The 18,821-nt window shown below is 42.0% G+C and overlaps 2 protein-coding genes across 4 annotated transcripts in view; both read right to left on the reverse strand.

Annotated features, from left to right (window-relative positions):
• dlg3 (discs, large homolog 3) overlaps positions 1-14,935 on the reverse strand; it is a gene marked incomplete at its 5' end in the record, with an annotated part of 122,487 nt that extends 107,552 nt beyond the window's left edge. The window contains 3 exons of one of the 3 annotated variants that reach the window (XM_084041895.1): positions 3,203-3,291; positions 12,042-12,167; positions 14,493-14,935. In XM_084041895.1, the coding sequence (XP_083898021.1) occupies positions 3,203-3,291; positions 12,042-12,167; positions 14,493-14,508 (231 nt within the window). Of the gene's footprint in view, positions 1-3,202; positions 3,292-12,041; positions 12,174-14,492 lie in introns of all 3 variants that reach the window. The other 2 variants (XM_084041894.1, XM_084041900.1) reach the window with 2 other exon arrangements.
• Positions 14,936-15,136: 201 nt separating this feature from the next.
• The window catches only part of gdpd2 (glycerophosphodiester phosphodiesterase domain containing 2), a 17,325-nt gene continuing 13,640 nt past the window's right edge, over positions 15,137-18,821 (reverse strand). Inside the window, exons 11-15 of the mRNA XM_084086000.1 lie at positions 17,996-18,205; positions 17,744-17,892; positions 17,066-17,213; positions 16,544-16,626; positions 15,137-15,843 (exon numbers count right to left, since the gene is read on the reverse strand). Of these exons, the coding sequence (XP_083942126.1) occupies positions 15,702-15,843; positions 16,544-16,626; positions 17,066-17,213; positions 17,744-17,892; positions 17,996-18,205 (732 nt within the window). The 3' untranslated portion in view covers positions 15,137-15,701. The remainder of the gene's footprint in view (positions 15,844-16,543; positions 16,627-17,065; positions 17,214-17,743; positions 17,893-17,995; positions 18,206-18,821) is intronic.

The following is an 18,821-nucleotide window of genomic DNA, read 5'->3' on the forward strand; positions in this document are numbered from 1 at the left end:
AACTCTCGAACGTGCTGTCTTTAAACAACTGTCTTCCTACCTCCACCAGAACAACCTCCTGGACTCCAACCAGTCGGGCTTCAAAGTGGGTCACTCGACAGAGACTGCCCTCCTGGCAGTGACGGAGTCGCTCCATGCCGCTAGAGCGAACTCTCTCTCCTCAGTCCTGATACTCCTGGACCTGTCTGCAGCGTTCGACACAGTGAACCACCAGATCCTCCTCTCCACCCTCGAGGGGATGGGTGTCTCAGGCTCTGCACTCTCCCTGTTTGCATCCTACCTGACGGGTCGCTCCTACCAGGTGATGCTGAGAGGGTCTGTGTCAGAACCACACAGGCTCACTACTGGGGTTCCCCAAGGCTCGGTTCTGGGTCCTCTTCTTTTCTCCCTCTACACTACATCTCTTGGTGCTGTCATCCACTCCCATGGCTTTTCCTACCACTGCTATGCCGATGACACCCAGCTGATCCTCTCATTCCCCCCCTCTGACACACAAGTGGAGGCACGCATTGCTGCTTGTCTGGCTGACATCTCGGAGTGGATGTCGACGAACCACCTGAAGCTCAACCTGGACAAGACCGAGCTGATGTTCATCCCGGGGAAGGGCTGTCCTCACCGAGACATGGCCATCACCATTGAGAATGCTGTGGTGACGTCAACTCGGACTGCGAAGAATCTGGGTGTGACCCTGGACGATCAACTGTCGTTCTCGGCTAACATCGCATCAGTGACACGGTCCTGCAGATTCCTCCTCTACAACATCAGGAGGATTCGCCCCTTCCTCACGGAGAAAACAGCCCAGGTGCTCATCCAGGCTCTTGTCATCTCCCGCCTGGACTACTGCAACTCCCTCCTTGCTGGTGCTCCGGCATCAGCCATCAGACCTCTGGAGCTTGTTCAGAAAGCTGCGGCTCGTCTGGTGTTCAACCGCCCCAAGTTCTCCCACACAACTATCCTTCTCCGTTCTCTGCACTGGCTCCCCGTAGCAGCTCGCATTCAGTTTAAAACCCTGGTGCTAGCCTATAGAGCAGTGAAAGGAACAGCTCCTTCTTACCTCCGAGTTTTGGTCAATGCCCACACCCCTGCCCGACCACTCCGGTCTGCCACCTCGGGGCGACTGACTCCCTCGCCACTCAACGGTCCTTCTGGTCGATCGACACGGTCACGACTTTTTTCTGTTCTGGCCCCACAGTGGTGGAATGAACTCCCCACTGAAGTCAGGACAGCAGAGTCACTGCCCATCTTTCGCCGCAGGCTGAAAACCCACCTCTTCAGGAAACACTATCCTTCCTCTTTGCCTGGCCTACTTGTTGTTAACTAGTTGTACGAACTCTTGTTTTATTTTTGTATTGTTTTATTGGATCTTGTTTAGTCGATACACTTATTTGTTTTAGCTCGTGCTCATTTGATTTTGCCATTTTTGTCTCATCTGTTTAAGAAAGTAGGTAGCTGATATATTGCACTTTTACCTTAGCGCTAGGTATACTCTTGGTTGCTTGTTTTAGGAAATGTACTTAAAACTTCTGGTGATTAGTAGTTTTCGTTCCCTACCTATGTTGAATACACTTATTGTAAGTCGCTTTGGATAAAAGCGTCTGCTAAATGACTGTAATGTAATGTAATGTAATGTAATCGGGTTTGCATAATGATGTCACAAGAGTCATTGTGATGTGGCCGTGGATTGTTTATGGTTATGTTGTCATAGTGACGTGGCTGTGGTTTGTTCATGGTTATGTCTAGTCATAGTGACGTTGCCGTGGTTTGTTTTTAGTTATGTTGACAAGTGATGTGGCCGTGGTTTGTTTATGGTTGTCGGTGTGACGTGGCCGTGGTCCGCCCGCCCGCCGGCCCGCCCATCCGCCGGCCCGCCCACCTGTCCATTAGCCAATTTTAATATAGGATAGTTATTATAACTGATTGGAATCAGTAGGCTCATTTCCATAGCCTATGGTGTGTGTGTGTGTGTGTGTGTGTGTGTGTGTGTGTGTGTGTGTGTGTGTGTGTGTGTGTGTGTGTGTGTGTGTGTGTGTGTGTGTGTGTGTGTGTGTGTGTGTGTGTGTGTGTGTGTGTGCACGCGCAGAGAGAAAGAGATTCCTTTTTTTTGGTAATCATTAAAAACAAATAGATATTTGCTGGCAGTGTATCGATTATTTATCACGAGAGGGAGTATCGCGATGTATCGCAGTATCAATATTTTGGCACACCCCTACTTATGACTACCCGACGACTTTGAAAGTCGTACATTGTGTATCTGTTATTAGCCAAAGGAATGCTGGGAGGAAATATTGAATCACATACAGTAAGTGATTGTAGATTGTCGTGAAATCCTTTATCAATCAAGTTCAATTGAGAAGTCAATGACACGGTTCTAATAAAGGACCCAAATAAGTAGAAATTTAACTGCATTATGGCCGTCTGTTGACATCATATTACCCCTTTTTTACACATACTGTTTTCGGCATAAGTATGAAGTGGCTATTTCCTGGGGTAAATATTCTGACCGACCGTGTGACTTTAAAGACTTGTACTAATCAAAGGTCTGGTTGATTTCATAAGACTAGTCATCAACCCACTAACGAGCATGCTGGCTTACCAGCATTCTTGTGACTAATGTAGTTTTATCTCTCTCTAACCCTCCCACCCCCCTCTCCCTGTGTGACCCTCATTCTTCTGTATATTTCTCTCTCACAGTTGAAGTGGTAGACCAGTGGTTCTCAAACTTTTCAGGCTGTGACCCCCCCAAAATAATACATTTGAACTGGGGACCCCCACCCTATCAAGCACTTGGAATTGTAGGAGTTGAGGCATTACATTTAGTTTGACTCTGGTTCCACAGATAAATATTGTGAAAATTGCTGAGCATGTAGATCAGCTATTTTCATTTTTTTTGCCTCTTTCTTAGATAATTTGACAATTTGGTAGTGTAGTTTGTTTTTTTAATTTAAAGTCCTTGAATTGTCACTTTAGAAATGTGCAGATACCCTGTACATGTGCATATACACTTACTGTGTGTTGGTTTGTTTACTGTTGAGTGAGAAAACAATGTTGCACATTAAGCTAATCATCTGGGGGTCCCGTCCCACAGGTTGAGAACCACTGTGGATCACTCACAGCATCACAGCATCACGTGTGACTCCAGCTGCGTTGAAAAGAAATTACATATTTTCTCTTTTGTCAATATGAAGCGAAGAGAGCATACTACCTCCCACACATTCTGCACGACGTCTTCTTCCTTCACAACATCAAGTTCCGTGTTCGATTGTAAGGTCACCTCGTAACACTCCTGGATATCTGCAAGGGGGGAAAACATACCGTTTTTTTCAAAATGTTCCTAATTGTCTCGGTAGCAAAACACGGGCAAACAAAAAATAAATATTGGAAGTAATTGTAAATATTTCACGTGTGGCTTTTCATGCTTTATGGAGTAAAAAATGCAATCCACTCATCTGTAGATAGACATAGAGTGTTGCCCTGAGGTTCACATGTGGGGGTGGCACATCTGCATAGGAGCGCTTTCTACACTGTTCTTAAAAGCTATTATCTTGCTGCTCAACAATGTGACTCAGGCAGTGGCTGAGGACTTCACTGTCAACACAAACTGCAGCAATTCAATCTCTTCTAAGAGCTGAAAGTAACACTTTTACATTACCAGTGAAAACACCTGTGGCTTTCCCTCAATGGCTGTTTTATAAATCATTGCATGTAATGCATGATAAAGAATTTGTCTGAAGTGCATATATTTTTCTTTCAGAACAGTGGAAAAAAGCACCGCTCATCTGTTAACTAAAAACTTAGATGAGGTTCCAGAGCTGAACAAAACAGTATGAAACAGAACAAACAGCAGCCTCACACTCAAAACACGGTGCAGATATCAGAATTGAATGCAAGCTTTCTTCAGGCATACAAGGACAAGTGAATGCAGCAGTACATAAGTTCAAGCTGATAGCCAATGCAAGACACCTAGTGTTTTGTAATTTGTTTATGCTAGGACTTTTTTTTCTGTTATCCATTCAGCCTTAATGTCTTACTGTACCACATGCTGTTTACATTTCTGACAAATAAAGTATTCAATAAATACATAAATAATAATACAAAGACATCAAAGGAATTGTAGTCCCAAATGTAGTGTACTACAGAGGCCAACATCAAGGGATTTGTAGTCCTAGGCAAGGCCATTTTACTTGTATAGCACATTTCAACAACAAAGGCAATTCAATGTGCTTTACACAGAACATCAAGCAAAGGAAACACAATTACAATTACAGCGCAGAAGAGAGAAAAAAAGGGGGGAAAAGTAACTCAGCAGCGGCAAACAGAAAGGTCTTTAGTTGTGCTTTAAAATAAATAAGAGTGGCAGAAGACCTGCAGTCCTAGTGACTACGACAGCCTTAGACACAAGTGTCTACTGAGACAGAAAACACCAATACCTTGAAATTATTTACAGTAATGCAAAAAGCACAAACACACGATAGAGAAATTCTACAAAATCTATGCAGACATCAGGTAGTAGTCATCATATAGCATAGTAGAGCACAGTATACACAGTATATTGTTCTTGTAAGCCTACATAATTAAGATGGTTAGGAGACATTAGGAGACAATACGCTGTTCATAGTAGGTCCCTGTTCTCCACACTACATCACGACAACGAGTCACTCTCTCCTCCGCTCTATAATCAAGTTCATTCTTCTTTACGGTTTTCCCTGCCCTCTCCTCTCATCTCTGATCGCTGCCTCTCAGGTCATTATGGGCCCATGTCCCGTGGTCACCTATTGTATTGAGTGGCAGCCGTTTGATGGGAATGCGGGGGGGACAATGTTGCTGATGTCACACACAGGTCCCCTTTGCTGCACTTTTGACATAAAGAGGCTGCTGTTCTCATTCTAGGCGGTAGCAGCGTGGAACAACTTCCCAAAGTTCAATGCTGGGACAAGGCAGGCTGACAGAAACAATAACTGTGAAGGATGCGTCTTTGAGACTTGATTAGAAAAGACCCCAGCCAGCCATGGACTGCTTCACGTGCTACTGCATGGCAAGCGACTCCGCATCCACAAGGCCAAGGGCAGTAGTCTCCAAAAACGTGAATCCGCCCTGACTGGAAGCGCTGTGCTGTGTGAGCATGTGTTTGTTAGTGGTGTAAAAAATAATCGTTTCATAGATTAATCTCGAATGAATCGATTCACAAATGTCAAAAATCTCTTTCTTTTTTTTTCATATTGCTAATTGCACAGAGCAGCAGCCAGATGTAAATGTTGTTCAGTATATCTGACTGCTTGTATTGACTGATGAAAACGTTGCTATGTTGTGCAGTAATATAGAAAAGTGTCAAATCGAATCGAATTATTACAAGGTTAATCGTAATCAAATCGAATCGTTACCTGGTGAATCGAATTGAATCGTGAGGGCAGTGCACACCTCTAGTGTTTGTGCAATGCACCTGAGCATGTGTGTGTGTGTGTGTGTGTGTGTGTGTGTGTGTGTGTGTGTGTGTGTGTGTGTGTGTGTGTGTGTGATAGCGTGCGTGCGTGCGTGCGTGCATCTCCCAAAAAGGCACCATGAGAACAAAAGTGTAAGAATGGGGCATGTGACTCATCACAGTGTACAACGGTGTCTGACTGTGGAGGAGTTAAAGCCGTGTGTGGGCAAAGGAGTTTGCTGCCCGGCTGACTAAAGAGCAACCTCACTTACACAAGCTCATGCAAACACATTCACGCAGAAACCTTGTATCTCCATATTTAAATGTTTTATGTATTTTTTCGTTGTTACTGAATTGCATACTTCATCATACAACAGTGTCGCACAAAAGTAGTGAAAATAGCAGACAAGCTCATGACGCATCGTGCTGCGATGCGTTATAGATAAGCTATTTTCAATATTTTACTGCGACACAGTTTTTTTGGACATACAAGGTTTCCTCCCAACATTGACGATATATATGTACGCACACGCACACACGCACGCACGCACGCACACACACACACACACACACACACACACACAATGCTGTGCTGTGCTGCACGTAGAATAGCATGGACACCACAGGTATAAAGAGACTTCATTTTTGATGTGCACCTTCTGTCCCTACAGTGCTCTATAAATATATAATTTAAAGCATGGGTTTTCAACTGGTGGTCCGTGGACCACTGGTGGTCCGTGAAGGTATTGCATGTGGTCCCTGACCACGCATTTAGTTATGTAGGAAAGTGAAGATTTGGATTTTATTTTATTTTATTTCATCCACCACTTTGCAGTGAATTACCTGGTGACGTATAGTCAGTTACTGGGAAGTCGGATGTGAAGAACTTCCACAGAAATGGGAGTTAGAATCTCAAGGGAAACTGCACCGGATTGTCTGGTTGTGTCACCATTATCAGGAAATGTGCCCATAATCAATCGCATGTGTCTGCTCGTTCATGCATAAGTTGCAATGAATCAGTTAAGATGAGTTTTTTAGCTTTGGACCACTAGCATATCTCAGTTAAATAATAACCTTGGACTTGATTTAATTCACCTCGAATTAACACATTTAATTAAGCCCTTAACAGTCATTACTTAATTTCAAGCTTTTTCCCCGACACCACACCCATAGGGCGGTGGTCCCTGCTTCATCATAATCAGTTGAAAACCCCTGATTTAAAGAAAACAATATAAAGAGAGATACATGCTGACAAACAGGTAGGGCTCTGCTACTTTTGCTATTCTTGAATTTGAATCTTGAAAACAAGTAACAGTTTTGTTTTTTGGACACACACATATCTGCCCAATTTTGCTTTACAAAGCCTAGGTCAACACAAATGGAATTGGAATATGTTCCATTGTCCAATACCAAAAACACAATTAAACCATTCATCACAATTATTTGTATAACAATAAATCGTCAACTAAAATGTCAGCCCTGCAGACAGAACAACACAGAGGCACCAGTAACCATGTCATTGTACACAGTGTCAGTTAACTCTGAGAGGGTAAACTATTGATCAAATTGGCACTCAGGATCTTACAGTGTGACCAGCCCTAGGCATACAGTGAGTACATCATACAGTGAGTACATCATACTAGTAACAAACAAATTGCAAAAAATATGAGCTCTGGAACAAACAATATACAGACTACTACTAATATTATTTCTATTGCTTAGCCAAATCGTTATGCCAATTAATTCCTCCCCACACACACATTTCTGTGTGTGGTCACTGCTGTCGTATCCTAGTGACTCACCTGCCAGTGAGGAGCCCCCACCGGGAGGACGTAGGGCCTTTGTCCTACTCCTGCCACTCCCTGCTGACAGGTGCCCCCCCCCTGTAGGAGTGTGTGCAATGACTGGCTTCCCTCCCCGAACACGGGCCATTTGTGTTTATATAGACGCCCCAACAAAGCCGGATGGATTCGAACCCACAACCTCCGTGGTGGCGGGCAGGGACTTTACCACTGCCTACTTATCGGAGCACTTATCTAACTAAGACAAAATGAGAACTATTTGACTACTAGAAAAAGTAGAGCAAGTACTTGGGGATGGGGGGGGGGGGGATTTGTGGTCCTGGCTGAGTTATTACTGAGTAGCGCCATGTCATTACTTGTTACATAAAGCCCATTGTTATTTTATAGACAATTAATTTTATAGCTTAGAGTGAGAATCACCCCATGATGTATCTTACACTGCCACTGTGAATTTACCTTGTTAAGCAGTATAGTACTTTAACACTCTTAAATTCTGAGACATAGTAATGGAACAATACAACCTCCATTGGCCACAATGGAAACCTAGCATCCTCATGAGATTCTAAAGCATGAATCAGCATGATGAGCAGTTAGCAAACGTAAGGGAGATGAGCAATGCTGGAAATAGCTACAGTAAGTACACTGTAAGTCTATTGGCAGAGAACAACAAGCCCAAACACAACAGTATACTATTGCTATATTTACGTTCTTGGTTATCTTGGACATGGAACCTCAAGCATGGCATTTGAAAAATCCCACAATGATGTGTTGCTAACATCAACACAATGAAAAAACTAAAACAATCTATTGAGCTGACAGAAAACAGTTTAAGTTCAACTATGCATTAAGTAGGTTAAAGAATATAAAAAAGGGTAGTTCTAGCATGAGGCACATTTGCAAGATTTGCTCTTCTGTGGCACCTTAGCCACCTTGCATACTATATAACACAACTAACACTTCATTTACATGGTCCATCTATTCTTAGAATAGCTAACACAATAGAAAAGAGTGCTCACTCAGCACATGAGGTGCAGAGTTTTTGACAGAAATCACAGTCATACAAAACCTCCAAGTATGGAATCATTTTTTTCCATCTCTAACTTTCAAAAAAAAGAAAGAAAAAGGGGAAAAAAGAACTCTATGCACTATTCCAGCCCTCAAAGACCACATAAATTCCAAGCCATGCAACAGAACACAGAAACCCAGTTTTTTTTTAATCTGAGGCAGAAGTCCTTTTCAAAGGCCTTATTTCCACATCTATTTTTTGTTGTTATGCCCATTTAGGGACAGAGTCAGAGTTGTGGGTCCTTTCCCAAAACGTCTCTCTGGTCTACAATTACTTTATACAAAGTAACTGTGTGTGTGTGTGTGTGTGTGTGTGTGTGTGTGTGTGTGTGTGTGTGTGTGTGTGTGTGTGTGTGTGTGTGTGTGTGTGTGTGTGTGTGTGTGTGTGTGCGCGCGCGCGCGTGCGTGTGTGTGCGCGCGTGTGTGTGTGTGCGCGCCCTCCTTTATTTGCCATGCATGTACCTACCTAATCAAGGGGATTGGAATCATCACTTGATTGCCTGCCTGGGTGAATCACACAAAAACGAGGAATGTGCCTCTGGTACTTTACACAATGCACTTTACATGATGACAAGCAACCCACGGCTCATTAAAATAAAACATTCAGGAAAAACTGGGTCACAATTAAAGGGTCCTCACCAGGGCAAACAATTCACCCCCACTTTGTTGCCTCAATCTTGCCATTGAAAGCTAGCCTAGAACCTAATTGGTTGTGTGTATGTGCATGTATGTGCGTGTATGTGCGTGTGCGTGTGTGTGCGTGTGCGTGTGCGTGTGCGTGTGCGTGTGTGTGTGTATGTGTGTGTGTGTGTGTGTGTGTGTGTGTGTGTGTGTGTGTGCGACAGACCCAGGTCCCTGTCGCCACCCCCTGCCTCTCGCGTCATGTTTGTATGTTGGGGGGGACAAAGGGATGAGTGCACAGTTAAGGCAACCTTTGTTCCTGACTGTGCAACCATGCAGACACACAATCTAGTCGTCAGCTCGCCAACTTCCCACACAACATGAAACACTTCCCACACTTCCCAATAGTGGTGCTTCAAAGTCAGTTGCCATCTCTTTCACATGTGTATGGCTCAGTCAGGATGTGTCTATGGCCTCTGCTGAAGTTAAAATATCACACATTCTCACCGTAAGTATTTATATACTTGTGGAAATGTTCAAAGAGAACACCTAATATGGCTTCTGGCCCAATATAACGATCCTGTCACCAAACGGAAAAAGAGCTGACAAAGCTTACTTCGTTTTTGCGGGGAAATCTCTGTGTCCAACACTAGAAGAGCAACCGTGGCAACACCGCTACATATATGACCAGTCCACATGAGTCATGACCCCAAGCTTGTGTGAAGGCAAACAACAGTAGGATAACAGGATGAGAGATGTTTGCATAGCACTGTATTCCTGTTAGCTCTGCGAAGCAGCTTCGCCTCCCGCCTGCCATGCCTGATGAAAACCACATGTTGAGTCAAGGGTCCAGCCTCATTTGACTCCTGTCAACTCTGGTACCTGAGAGACACACTGAAAAGCAGGATTTTCCCCTCTCTCTAGCCTCGACCTTGGACTCTGTGCAGGACTCTGTCCAGGAAGGCCAACGGAGTAGCGGATGAGGCTTGGGAGAGCAGCCACAAGCTGTTCATTTTCCCCATCAACCACCAGCCCAGCCATGATTTAGCTGCATTCCTCCTGTGGAATGTTAGGAAGCTGGATTTGGAATTTTTATCTTCTCTCTACTGTTGGGACTTCTACTATGACGCCATCCACCACTTTAACTGATGACATGATGACCTTAACCCATTAAGACCTGAGGCTGATTCTGCAATGTCTTAACAGTTTTCTGAAAAACATATGTTGCTAAATCAGTGGTGCTCAAACTTTTTCATGTCAAGGACCGCCAGAATTATATATCTTTGGCTGCGGATCCCCATCTCAAAATATTTTGTTCCAGGGACCCCCAGAAGTATTGATTTGAGTGAAAAATGTTCGCTTTAATATAATATATATTCAAAGATTTTTAAAAATGTTCAAGATTTTCAAAAATAGCAGATCTACAAGCTTGTAGTGCGGCACAAAGTGACACGCTATGAGCTTGTATATCTGCTATTTTTGAATAGCCAAAGTATAAAAGAATGCTTTTTGGCTAAAATGACACAGATGACACAAGTTTTAATGGGTTAAATGTCAAATTATGACAGCAATACTGAGTATCTAAGTCCTCTGATAATGCCAAAAGATTTAACATGCGAAACGGTTACACATGTTTCTGCTGTACTGTTTTTGTTGTGGCTAGTCAAGCCCATGTTTTACTCTAACACACCTTTAGTCATTCCAACAGGCAGCAACAATATGTATCAAGCCAGTTGCGGTATCCTCGATTGGGAGGTGATAACAGTGATAGCTAGTGATAAGTGATAATTAGGCCTAGATGGATGTTTTTTCCCCTGCTCTCATCCCCAGCCATGGTAACCCATCCCCCCATCAGAGAAACAGCAGCAGGTCAACACTGGCAGCAGTAGACCCAAGGGCAGGCGTCATCGTAATTAGGACCATTCAACCATTGGATAAATGGCACTAATGTGCTTGATTTAACTTAAAAAGCACTGAGTTTAGGGTTCAGTTCCTTTGCTGAGTCCCAACCTTGCCTTGAAGGTATAGTCATATGCATTAGCAGCAAGTGTTTAGATTCAGTAGAGGAATACCAGGTGGCTTGAAGTCGTAAAAGCTATGACAGTGTCATGCTTCCGGCCTTCCGCCAAGAGTAATTGCGTACTGGTAATATATATCCACTGAGTCAGTGCCAAGCCCAGCACATCACTATCACTTTCTGGCAATGATGAGCCAATAAAACGGTTTCAGCTTCCTCTGAGTAACAATGTTTGCATAGGATAAGTTGACTCTGAGTCAAGGTCAAGACCGTATACTCTCCCTAATGTGAGATGTTTGAGTTTTTTCCCACCTCTTCAAGAACAGATAGACAGACTTTGTGCTTTGTCCAACTTTCATGGGATTTCATTACAATGAATCCAAAGTATGTTGGGGAGGTATATACAGCAAAGCTTTTGTGAGGTCAGCTGAAAGGAGTCTTTCACGGGGCTTAATAGGGAAACATTTAGGCTGAGTTAACTTCCCACACAAATTAATAGAACCTGACTCTCCACATCCTGTGGCGAGCCACCAGGAAACATTAACTGCTGGCAACATACAGAAGCAGAAGATTGATATAAGACAGATACTGACGCAAAGACCGGTGAAGTCTACAGTATCTACTAGTTCCCACAAAAGGCTACGGCAGTGAAGGGAAACGATTGCACTGAGACTGAATAGAAAACACTGATGTCATGTTAGGAAAGCTAGGCTGTGGGTGTAGTAGAGTGGTTCTCAACATTTTGGGGGTCCCCAAATGACAGTAAAGAGACAATTTAAGGACTTTTAAGACCTTTTTAATACCTAAAAAGAAAAGTAATCAACAACTGTACTGTTAAAAACTGGTAAAACATTGGCCAAATTGTCAAATAATATAAAAATATATGAAAATAGCCAATCTACAAGCTTGCATTGCGAGGCGTTGTGAGCTTGTAGATCTGCTCTTTTCACAATATTTAACTCAACTCCTGCAATTCCGAGTGCTTGTCAGGGTGGGGGGGTCCAATATGATTATTTTGGGGGGGTTGCGGCCTGAAAAGTTTGAGAACCACTGGTTTAGTACACAACAATACAACCTTGGTCAGGTCCACACAGATCTGTTTACACAGTGTCTCTCTTACCAAGAAGGGCTTGAAATAGATGGCTGCCAAAAATGGCAGAGACTTTCCCCACACTGGTCTTCAGGGCCTGCTCCTCTGGAGTGGTGAGGTTAGCCTGGTACTGCCTGAGTAGTCCCACTGCCCGCTCTGTGTCTGCCACAAACACAAGGACATGTCAGCAGAACTTCATAATAAATCGCCATACAATCCACCAGTGGTGTAAAGTAACAAAGCACATTTACTCAAGTACTGTACATAAGAACAATTTTGAGGTATTTTTTTTTACTTTACTGGAATATTTCCAATTTTCAGTATTTTTACTTCTACTCCACAACATCTCAGAGGCAAATATTATACTTTGACTCCCCTACAATTATTTGAAAACTTTAGTTACTAGTTGTAGATTTAAATTATTATTACAAAACATACATTATCCACTTCAGCCCTGTATACATTTCGGCCATTTGAAAATAGCCGATACCAGCAGTGTCGTGGTGATTTTTTTTACTGGCAGGACGGTATTTTAATGACGGCACGCGCACGGCACGCGCACACCGCGCGCATTTTATTTTACCTTAAATTAGTCCTTTTAAACTAATACAAATTCAAGGAATGCCATAAATTATAGTAGCTGAAACTAAAAGTTTGCTTTGAACGAATCTTTCTCTTCTTCCTCGGTGGCTGAGGCATTGTTAGGTGCAGATAGGATACTGGCAGCTGCAGCCCTACTGAAGCCATCATGCTGTGTACCGGTTCTGCGTGTGGTGAACCGGCGCAAGGTACCGTCACGTGCCACTGCCATACTTCCCTTGCACGTGAAAAAAATTACTGGACACGCCCACACGCCGTCCTACTCTGTGTGGCCTCCACGACACCACTGGCCGATACTTTTACGTCAGGGGTCTTCAACGTTTTCAGGCCAAGGACCCCCTAGCTGAGAGAGAGATGAAGCAGGGACCCCCTCTATATTGTATAAAATTGTGCTTCAGATAAACCTTTGCTGCTCTTTTTTCCCTCTACACACCTGTGTAACTCTTTGCCAAAAATAGCCGATCTACAAGCTCACATAGATCTGCTATTTTTGGCTAAAGTTAACCACTTGAACTAGGGTTCAAGTGGTTAATGTAAAAAAAAGAAATCATATTACACAAATATTTGGGGGACCCCCTAGGGGTCCCGGACCCCCTGTTGAAGACCCCTGCTTAAGTAACAATCTGAGAACTTTTTCCACCACTGCAATCTACTGATGTTGACAGACAAGACATGGCCAACAGGGCGGGTCAAAGGTTATCATCTGCGAGGAAGTGGCAGTTGTTTACATTAGCTGAGGTGGAATTACATGAATGCTTTCTATTTATTCTAATGTGGATGATGTGCCTCTCAAATATGAAGGACTGTTATATACTTATATTTAGCTTAAAAGAGCAAAGGCAGGCATGCGTGCACGTCAAAACAATTAAAGTTTGCAAGACATTTGATGGGGAAAATCTATCTAGCTTATAAGCAGTGGTGGAAAAAGTAGGCTACTCACATTTTTTTTACTTAAATAAAAGTATCAATACTGCAATGTAGAAATACTCTGTTACAAGTAATTCAAAATGTACTTGAGTAAAAGTACAAAAGTATTGGCATCAAAATGTACTTCTTAAAGTACCAAAAGTAGAAAGTAGCCTACTCATTAGCAGAAATTGCAGAATGTCAATTTCACAAGTCTAAAATGTATTCAAAATATTTTGAAAATAGCAGATCTACAAGCTCACAATGCTTTGCATGGTGAAGCATTGTGAGCTTGTGGATCAGCTTTCAAAGGGCCTAAATGTATAGGGCTGAAGTGGTTAATGTATGTTTTGTAATAATAATCCAAAATCTACAAAGAAACTATAGTAGCCTGAAACATGACTGTCATACCATATAACGTTTCAAATAACTGTAGTCGAGTAAAAGTACAATATTTGCCTCTGAGATGTAGTGGAGTAGAGGTAAAAGTATTCAAAAGTGTTACTCCAGTAAAATGAAATAAAAGTCTTTAAAAGTATACTTAAGTACAGTAATTGAGTAAATGTACTTAGTTACTTTACACCACTGCTTATTATTATAAGGTGGCTGTGTTTTGAGCGTAGACCGTAAAAAAATGAGGGTTTGATTTGTAATCATTACTCAGATGATGATGAGTTGATGACACCACCTACTTTGCGGTAAATTTACCTCAACTATGAGAATCAAAGATTGAGTAACTGCTGCTGCTGTGGAAAACACTTCCTGTTTTCCCGAGGGAGTTTCTTGAGGTTATAAATAAAACTGAAACTAACTGAAACTTTTAGTTAATAACATGTCAATTACTGACCATTAACAGTTGTGTTAATAACTGCTCCTTGAGTTGAATACTCTGAGTCAATAACTGGCCACACACTACAGAACTACAGAACTTTGTTGATATAATGAACAAACACGTGAGGAATCTGATGTACTTACCATATTTATGAACCATAGCGTAACACACGACTCTCTGTTGGAAATAGAAAAACTTTTAGCTGCAGATAATTGCAGCTCTCAAAAAATAAAAAAGAATAAAGTATAATTCCTTCCTTTTATCCTGGTTGTTGCCGTCAGACAGTCAGTCAGACAGTCAAACAAACAGGCATTCTGTTACTTTGTAGCGGATCGACCCACTGCCTCAGAGAGAAGGGATTGTGAAAGTTGCACATGAACTTCCCACAACTTTGGCCAAAAAATGTCCAAAATGCGGCACCACCCCTTATAGCTGCCTCGCCTTCATGAAAAATTGGGTCTTTGGCCAACCCTGGGGAATAGCACTTATTTACAACCGGGTGAATGAGCTTTTATTTGCCCACACGAACTATCCAAAAGGTGGTTCCCTCGGGGATTTACATTCTTAGTGGTGAAAGGATGATCTCCAGGCAGCTGCAGACAGTAGCACCTCGGATAGGATGTGCAGTTATCAGTTCCATTTAAGTCTGCGGTTAAACCACATCAGTCCGTCAATTTATGGGAAACTCTGCCATCTAGTGGTGGTGGACATGTGAATAAAATGCCTGTAGTGATCATTATCAACTCCTTGCTGTACTAACAATGTAAATGGATGTAAACTAGACATCTTGACAAGCAATACCAGCTTTATTTATGAAACAAAGTATCTCCCAATAATCTTCAACCCCACCCCCACACACACTCAAAGACAGTAAGTTAGTTAGACATGTTGTTGCGTGTAAAATGAAAATACAGCAGTCTGTTAATTTAACTTAATTGATCCAATGTCCATGTCTATAAAAGTAGTTTGTTTAAACTGTTAGGGTATTTTCATTAATAACAACCATTATTTTAAAGTGCAAATATAAATACAGAGTTCATTAGATCTATAATATAGGTTGCTCAATCAGTACACAGTGTCAAACAAAAGCTTTCCGTTCCCAACAATAACCGAACACAACATATAACACAAAATGACATTAATAAAAAACTTTATGAAATGTATATAAAAGAGCTGTACATATGCATGGGTTAAAATAGCCTTGGATCAAGATCTGTCATCATCATAATTATGGCAGTCTTGAATCAAGGCTAGGATTAAAACAAATACTGTTATACCGCCACCCAGTGGCATAATGTGAATATGTGATTTACATCATCTGGTGTAAACTCAGCACTTGGTAATTCATAGCTTCAAAATTCATTGGGTACAGCAGTTGGAAGCAACTTCTTTTCTTCGTGGTTCATGGTTAAACCGTTTGGATTGGTGTTAAGAAGAGGGATGTTGCTTTCTCTCTGAGACGGGGCTGTCTCCTCCTGCATGTCTTCCCTTTTCCTATTGAGAGACACAAGTTAAGTGTTTCATCCCACAACACTGGTCAAATGTTATGTTAGATGTATTGCATTATGTTTCAACAATACAGGTGATTACATATTCTCAAATGATGAAGATAACCACCAGTATTTCCATGTATTTTCCATATTTTCAAGTATATATCTTCTTTTCTTTCTGTAGTAGCTATATCAAAATTGGAATGTCTCTCATATATCTACTATCTTCCCAAATGTTTTGCCAAAGATCATGGATGAATGGCAGTTATGCCTGTTTTGGTAACAAATGTCACTATCTCATTCATTTCATTCGCAACCTTATTTTCCCATCTTAATTCAAACGAGTTAAGTTCTCTCTTGTGTTTCTGCTACGTGGTAGATGTTCTGATGTAACATGTGAGTGAGGAAGTATTTGATTGTTAAAACATTGAAGAATTAGTGGGAACACATATAGCCTCAAACAGAAAAACATTGAGAGCGTTTACATGCACACCACGGTAATATTCAGAATATTATGTAATATTTGTGTTATACTTGTGATTCCCATATAAAGATGCATAGAACAGAGTATTCTGAAATCAAACTGAACTCAATACCTTAAATACTTAAAGTGGATAAATCATTTTCTATTCACAGGTCAGGTCATATAGTAAAACAATTGAAATAGTACAATTAACCACATAACAAACCACTGTTCAGCTCACCTCAGGAAAAGGAAGAGTGCAAAAATGATCAACATTGACACTAGGTCCACTGCAATCCATATCATCCAGTATGTTTCAGGTCCCTGAAACATATTCCAGATACAGTCAAAGCATGTCACACATCCAGAATAAAAATGTTATCACATACCCACTACCAGAATATATTTGCCCTGGCTGAGTCGAGTGCTAAAAGGACAAAGATGGTGATGAGCTTATACTGATTGGGCTAAAATGCATGTACTATATTTGCTACAGCTTCAAAACAATTATTAGCATTAAAGACACAAATGGGTTTCCTCAATAAATAGACATCTTCATTAGAAGATTAATTTAATGCTGAAGACATTCAATTTATACATCACCGTACGATCGTGTCCGCTCATTGAAAATAACTGATTATCAACTGAAAACTGTGACATCACATTTTTATTTGAAAATCTGTTATTCTCGTCAAGAGATGTGCTCGTGCCAGCAGTCTGGCCACTCAGTGCTCAGCGCACACATGAAAATAGTGTCCCTCACCAGAGTCCAGTGAGGATGGCTCATATCTTTTAGGAGGTGGCATGAGTTGGTGGTTACAGAGCTGGCGCCTGAGCACCACAACAGAGAGAAGAGCCAGGGCTCATTCACCACCCAAAGGTTCACTGTCACATTCCTCCTTCGAAGACCCCTGGGGGGAACATAAATGTTAGTGCATGCACTCAGACACACCCACTCCTATATACAGCATTTACAAATGTTCAGATGAAACCCCATGCATGTCACTGCAGGTGGAAATGAAGATCAGCATGGCGCTAACAGTGTTTGGAATTGAGTGGAATTGAAACAGCAGACAGTCTATACCACACAATGCAGGGGGCATTGCGCAATACATAAATACAGCGGTAAAATGAATCATGTTAATCTCTTAACTTTCTAAATGCATGATGACAGTTGCCATTCACACATCATTAAATTGTTCATTACACATCATCAACAATGTCTTAAGGAGGCTTCTTTAAGGTGAGTGTGCTCAACCATTAAACAGCCCCCGTGGGTGAGAACATTATTTGAGTCTCACTCCCCTGAGGCCGTTCGTGTGTCTCTATATTCAGTGCCAACGCTGTGTCTCAGCACGCCACAGACGCCCTTTTAATTAACACCGTGCGTGCAACTATGGCTGATATTACAGATTTATCTTGGATCCCGTTTCTGCTTTACCTGATTGTTTCGGCGCTCAATTTGCTGTATTTCAGATTCAGGTGGTTTCCACCGCTTTCATCCATTTGAGACACATTGTCATAGACCTGAATGAACTCCGGAGCAGCCTCCTTTACATACTCTCTGTCTCCGGTGGGAAGCCAGAGAACCTGTCCAAAAAAAATTAAAAGACATAAAACACCTTTATAAATGTGTATTATCGAAAGATCTCCATAAGTGCATTTCCATGGACAGGGTTAGTGTTGCTCTCACCAGTTGGGGAGGAATGCCAGACCTCAGGATGGTGTTGACTACGTCGGCAGTATCGTTGTTGTCCGGGCGGTAGCCATAAAGATCAAAAAGGACTTTGACGTTGTGCTGCTTGGCCAGGTTAAGGAGCTGAAGTAAGGATGGAATAGTCTGATTCTTGGACATCTCTTTCTCCTCTTCAGAGAGCTGTGAGGCTGAGCGGAATGGATCTGTCTGGAGGGCACAGACTTTGCTGTTATGATTACATTATGGTTGTGGCTTGGTCATAATATAAACAACTAAAATGACATGCAGGTACTATGAAATATACTGAGAAATAATAAATTGCAATTAAGACAAATGAATAACATGCAGTGATCAGTCCTTGTTTAAAAATAATTCCATTCCATGCACACTTTCCCTATTTCTTTTTTGTTTGGACTTTAAATATTTGTTGTATTTTGCAGTTGCAACTCTTTTGCATAAACTTACATATTTAAAAAGCGTTTTTTTGTTGTGGTTTTTGCCAATATTTTTTTTCCATTTTCCAAGTCATTATGCCAATTCCAAATTTCCAGTGTAGTCTAGTCCCTTGTCACTGCTACCTCCTACAGTTGGTCCAGGGAGAGCACATGCAATCTCCTGTCTTTCATCTGAAAGCGAGGCTTTTCATCGGGAGGACGTGACGCATGCGAAGGAACATGCTACTCCTCCTACTTACACAAACAACTAAACAGGCTCCCTGACCAATCTCGCTAATGCAACCTCACCCTCCTTGCCTGGTGTCCCTCCCACATACATAGCCAATCGTGTTTGTATGGACCCCTGGCCAAGCTGGAGGCGCCACAAA

Source organism: Gymnoscopelus microlampas, assembly GCF_963454915.1.
Source record: "Gymnoscopelus microlampas genome assembly, chromosome: 18".
NCBI classification, from domain to species: Eukaryota; Metazoa; Chordata; class Actinopteri; order Myctophiformes; family Myctophidae; genus Gymnoscopelus; species Gymnoscopelus microlampas.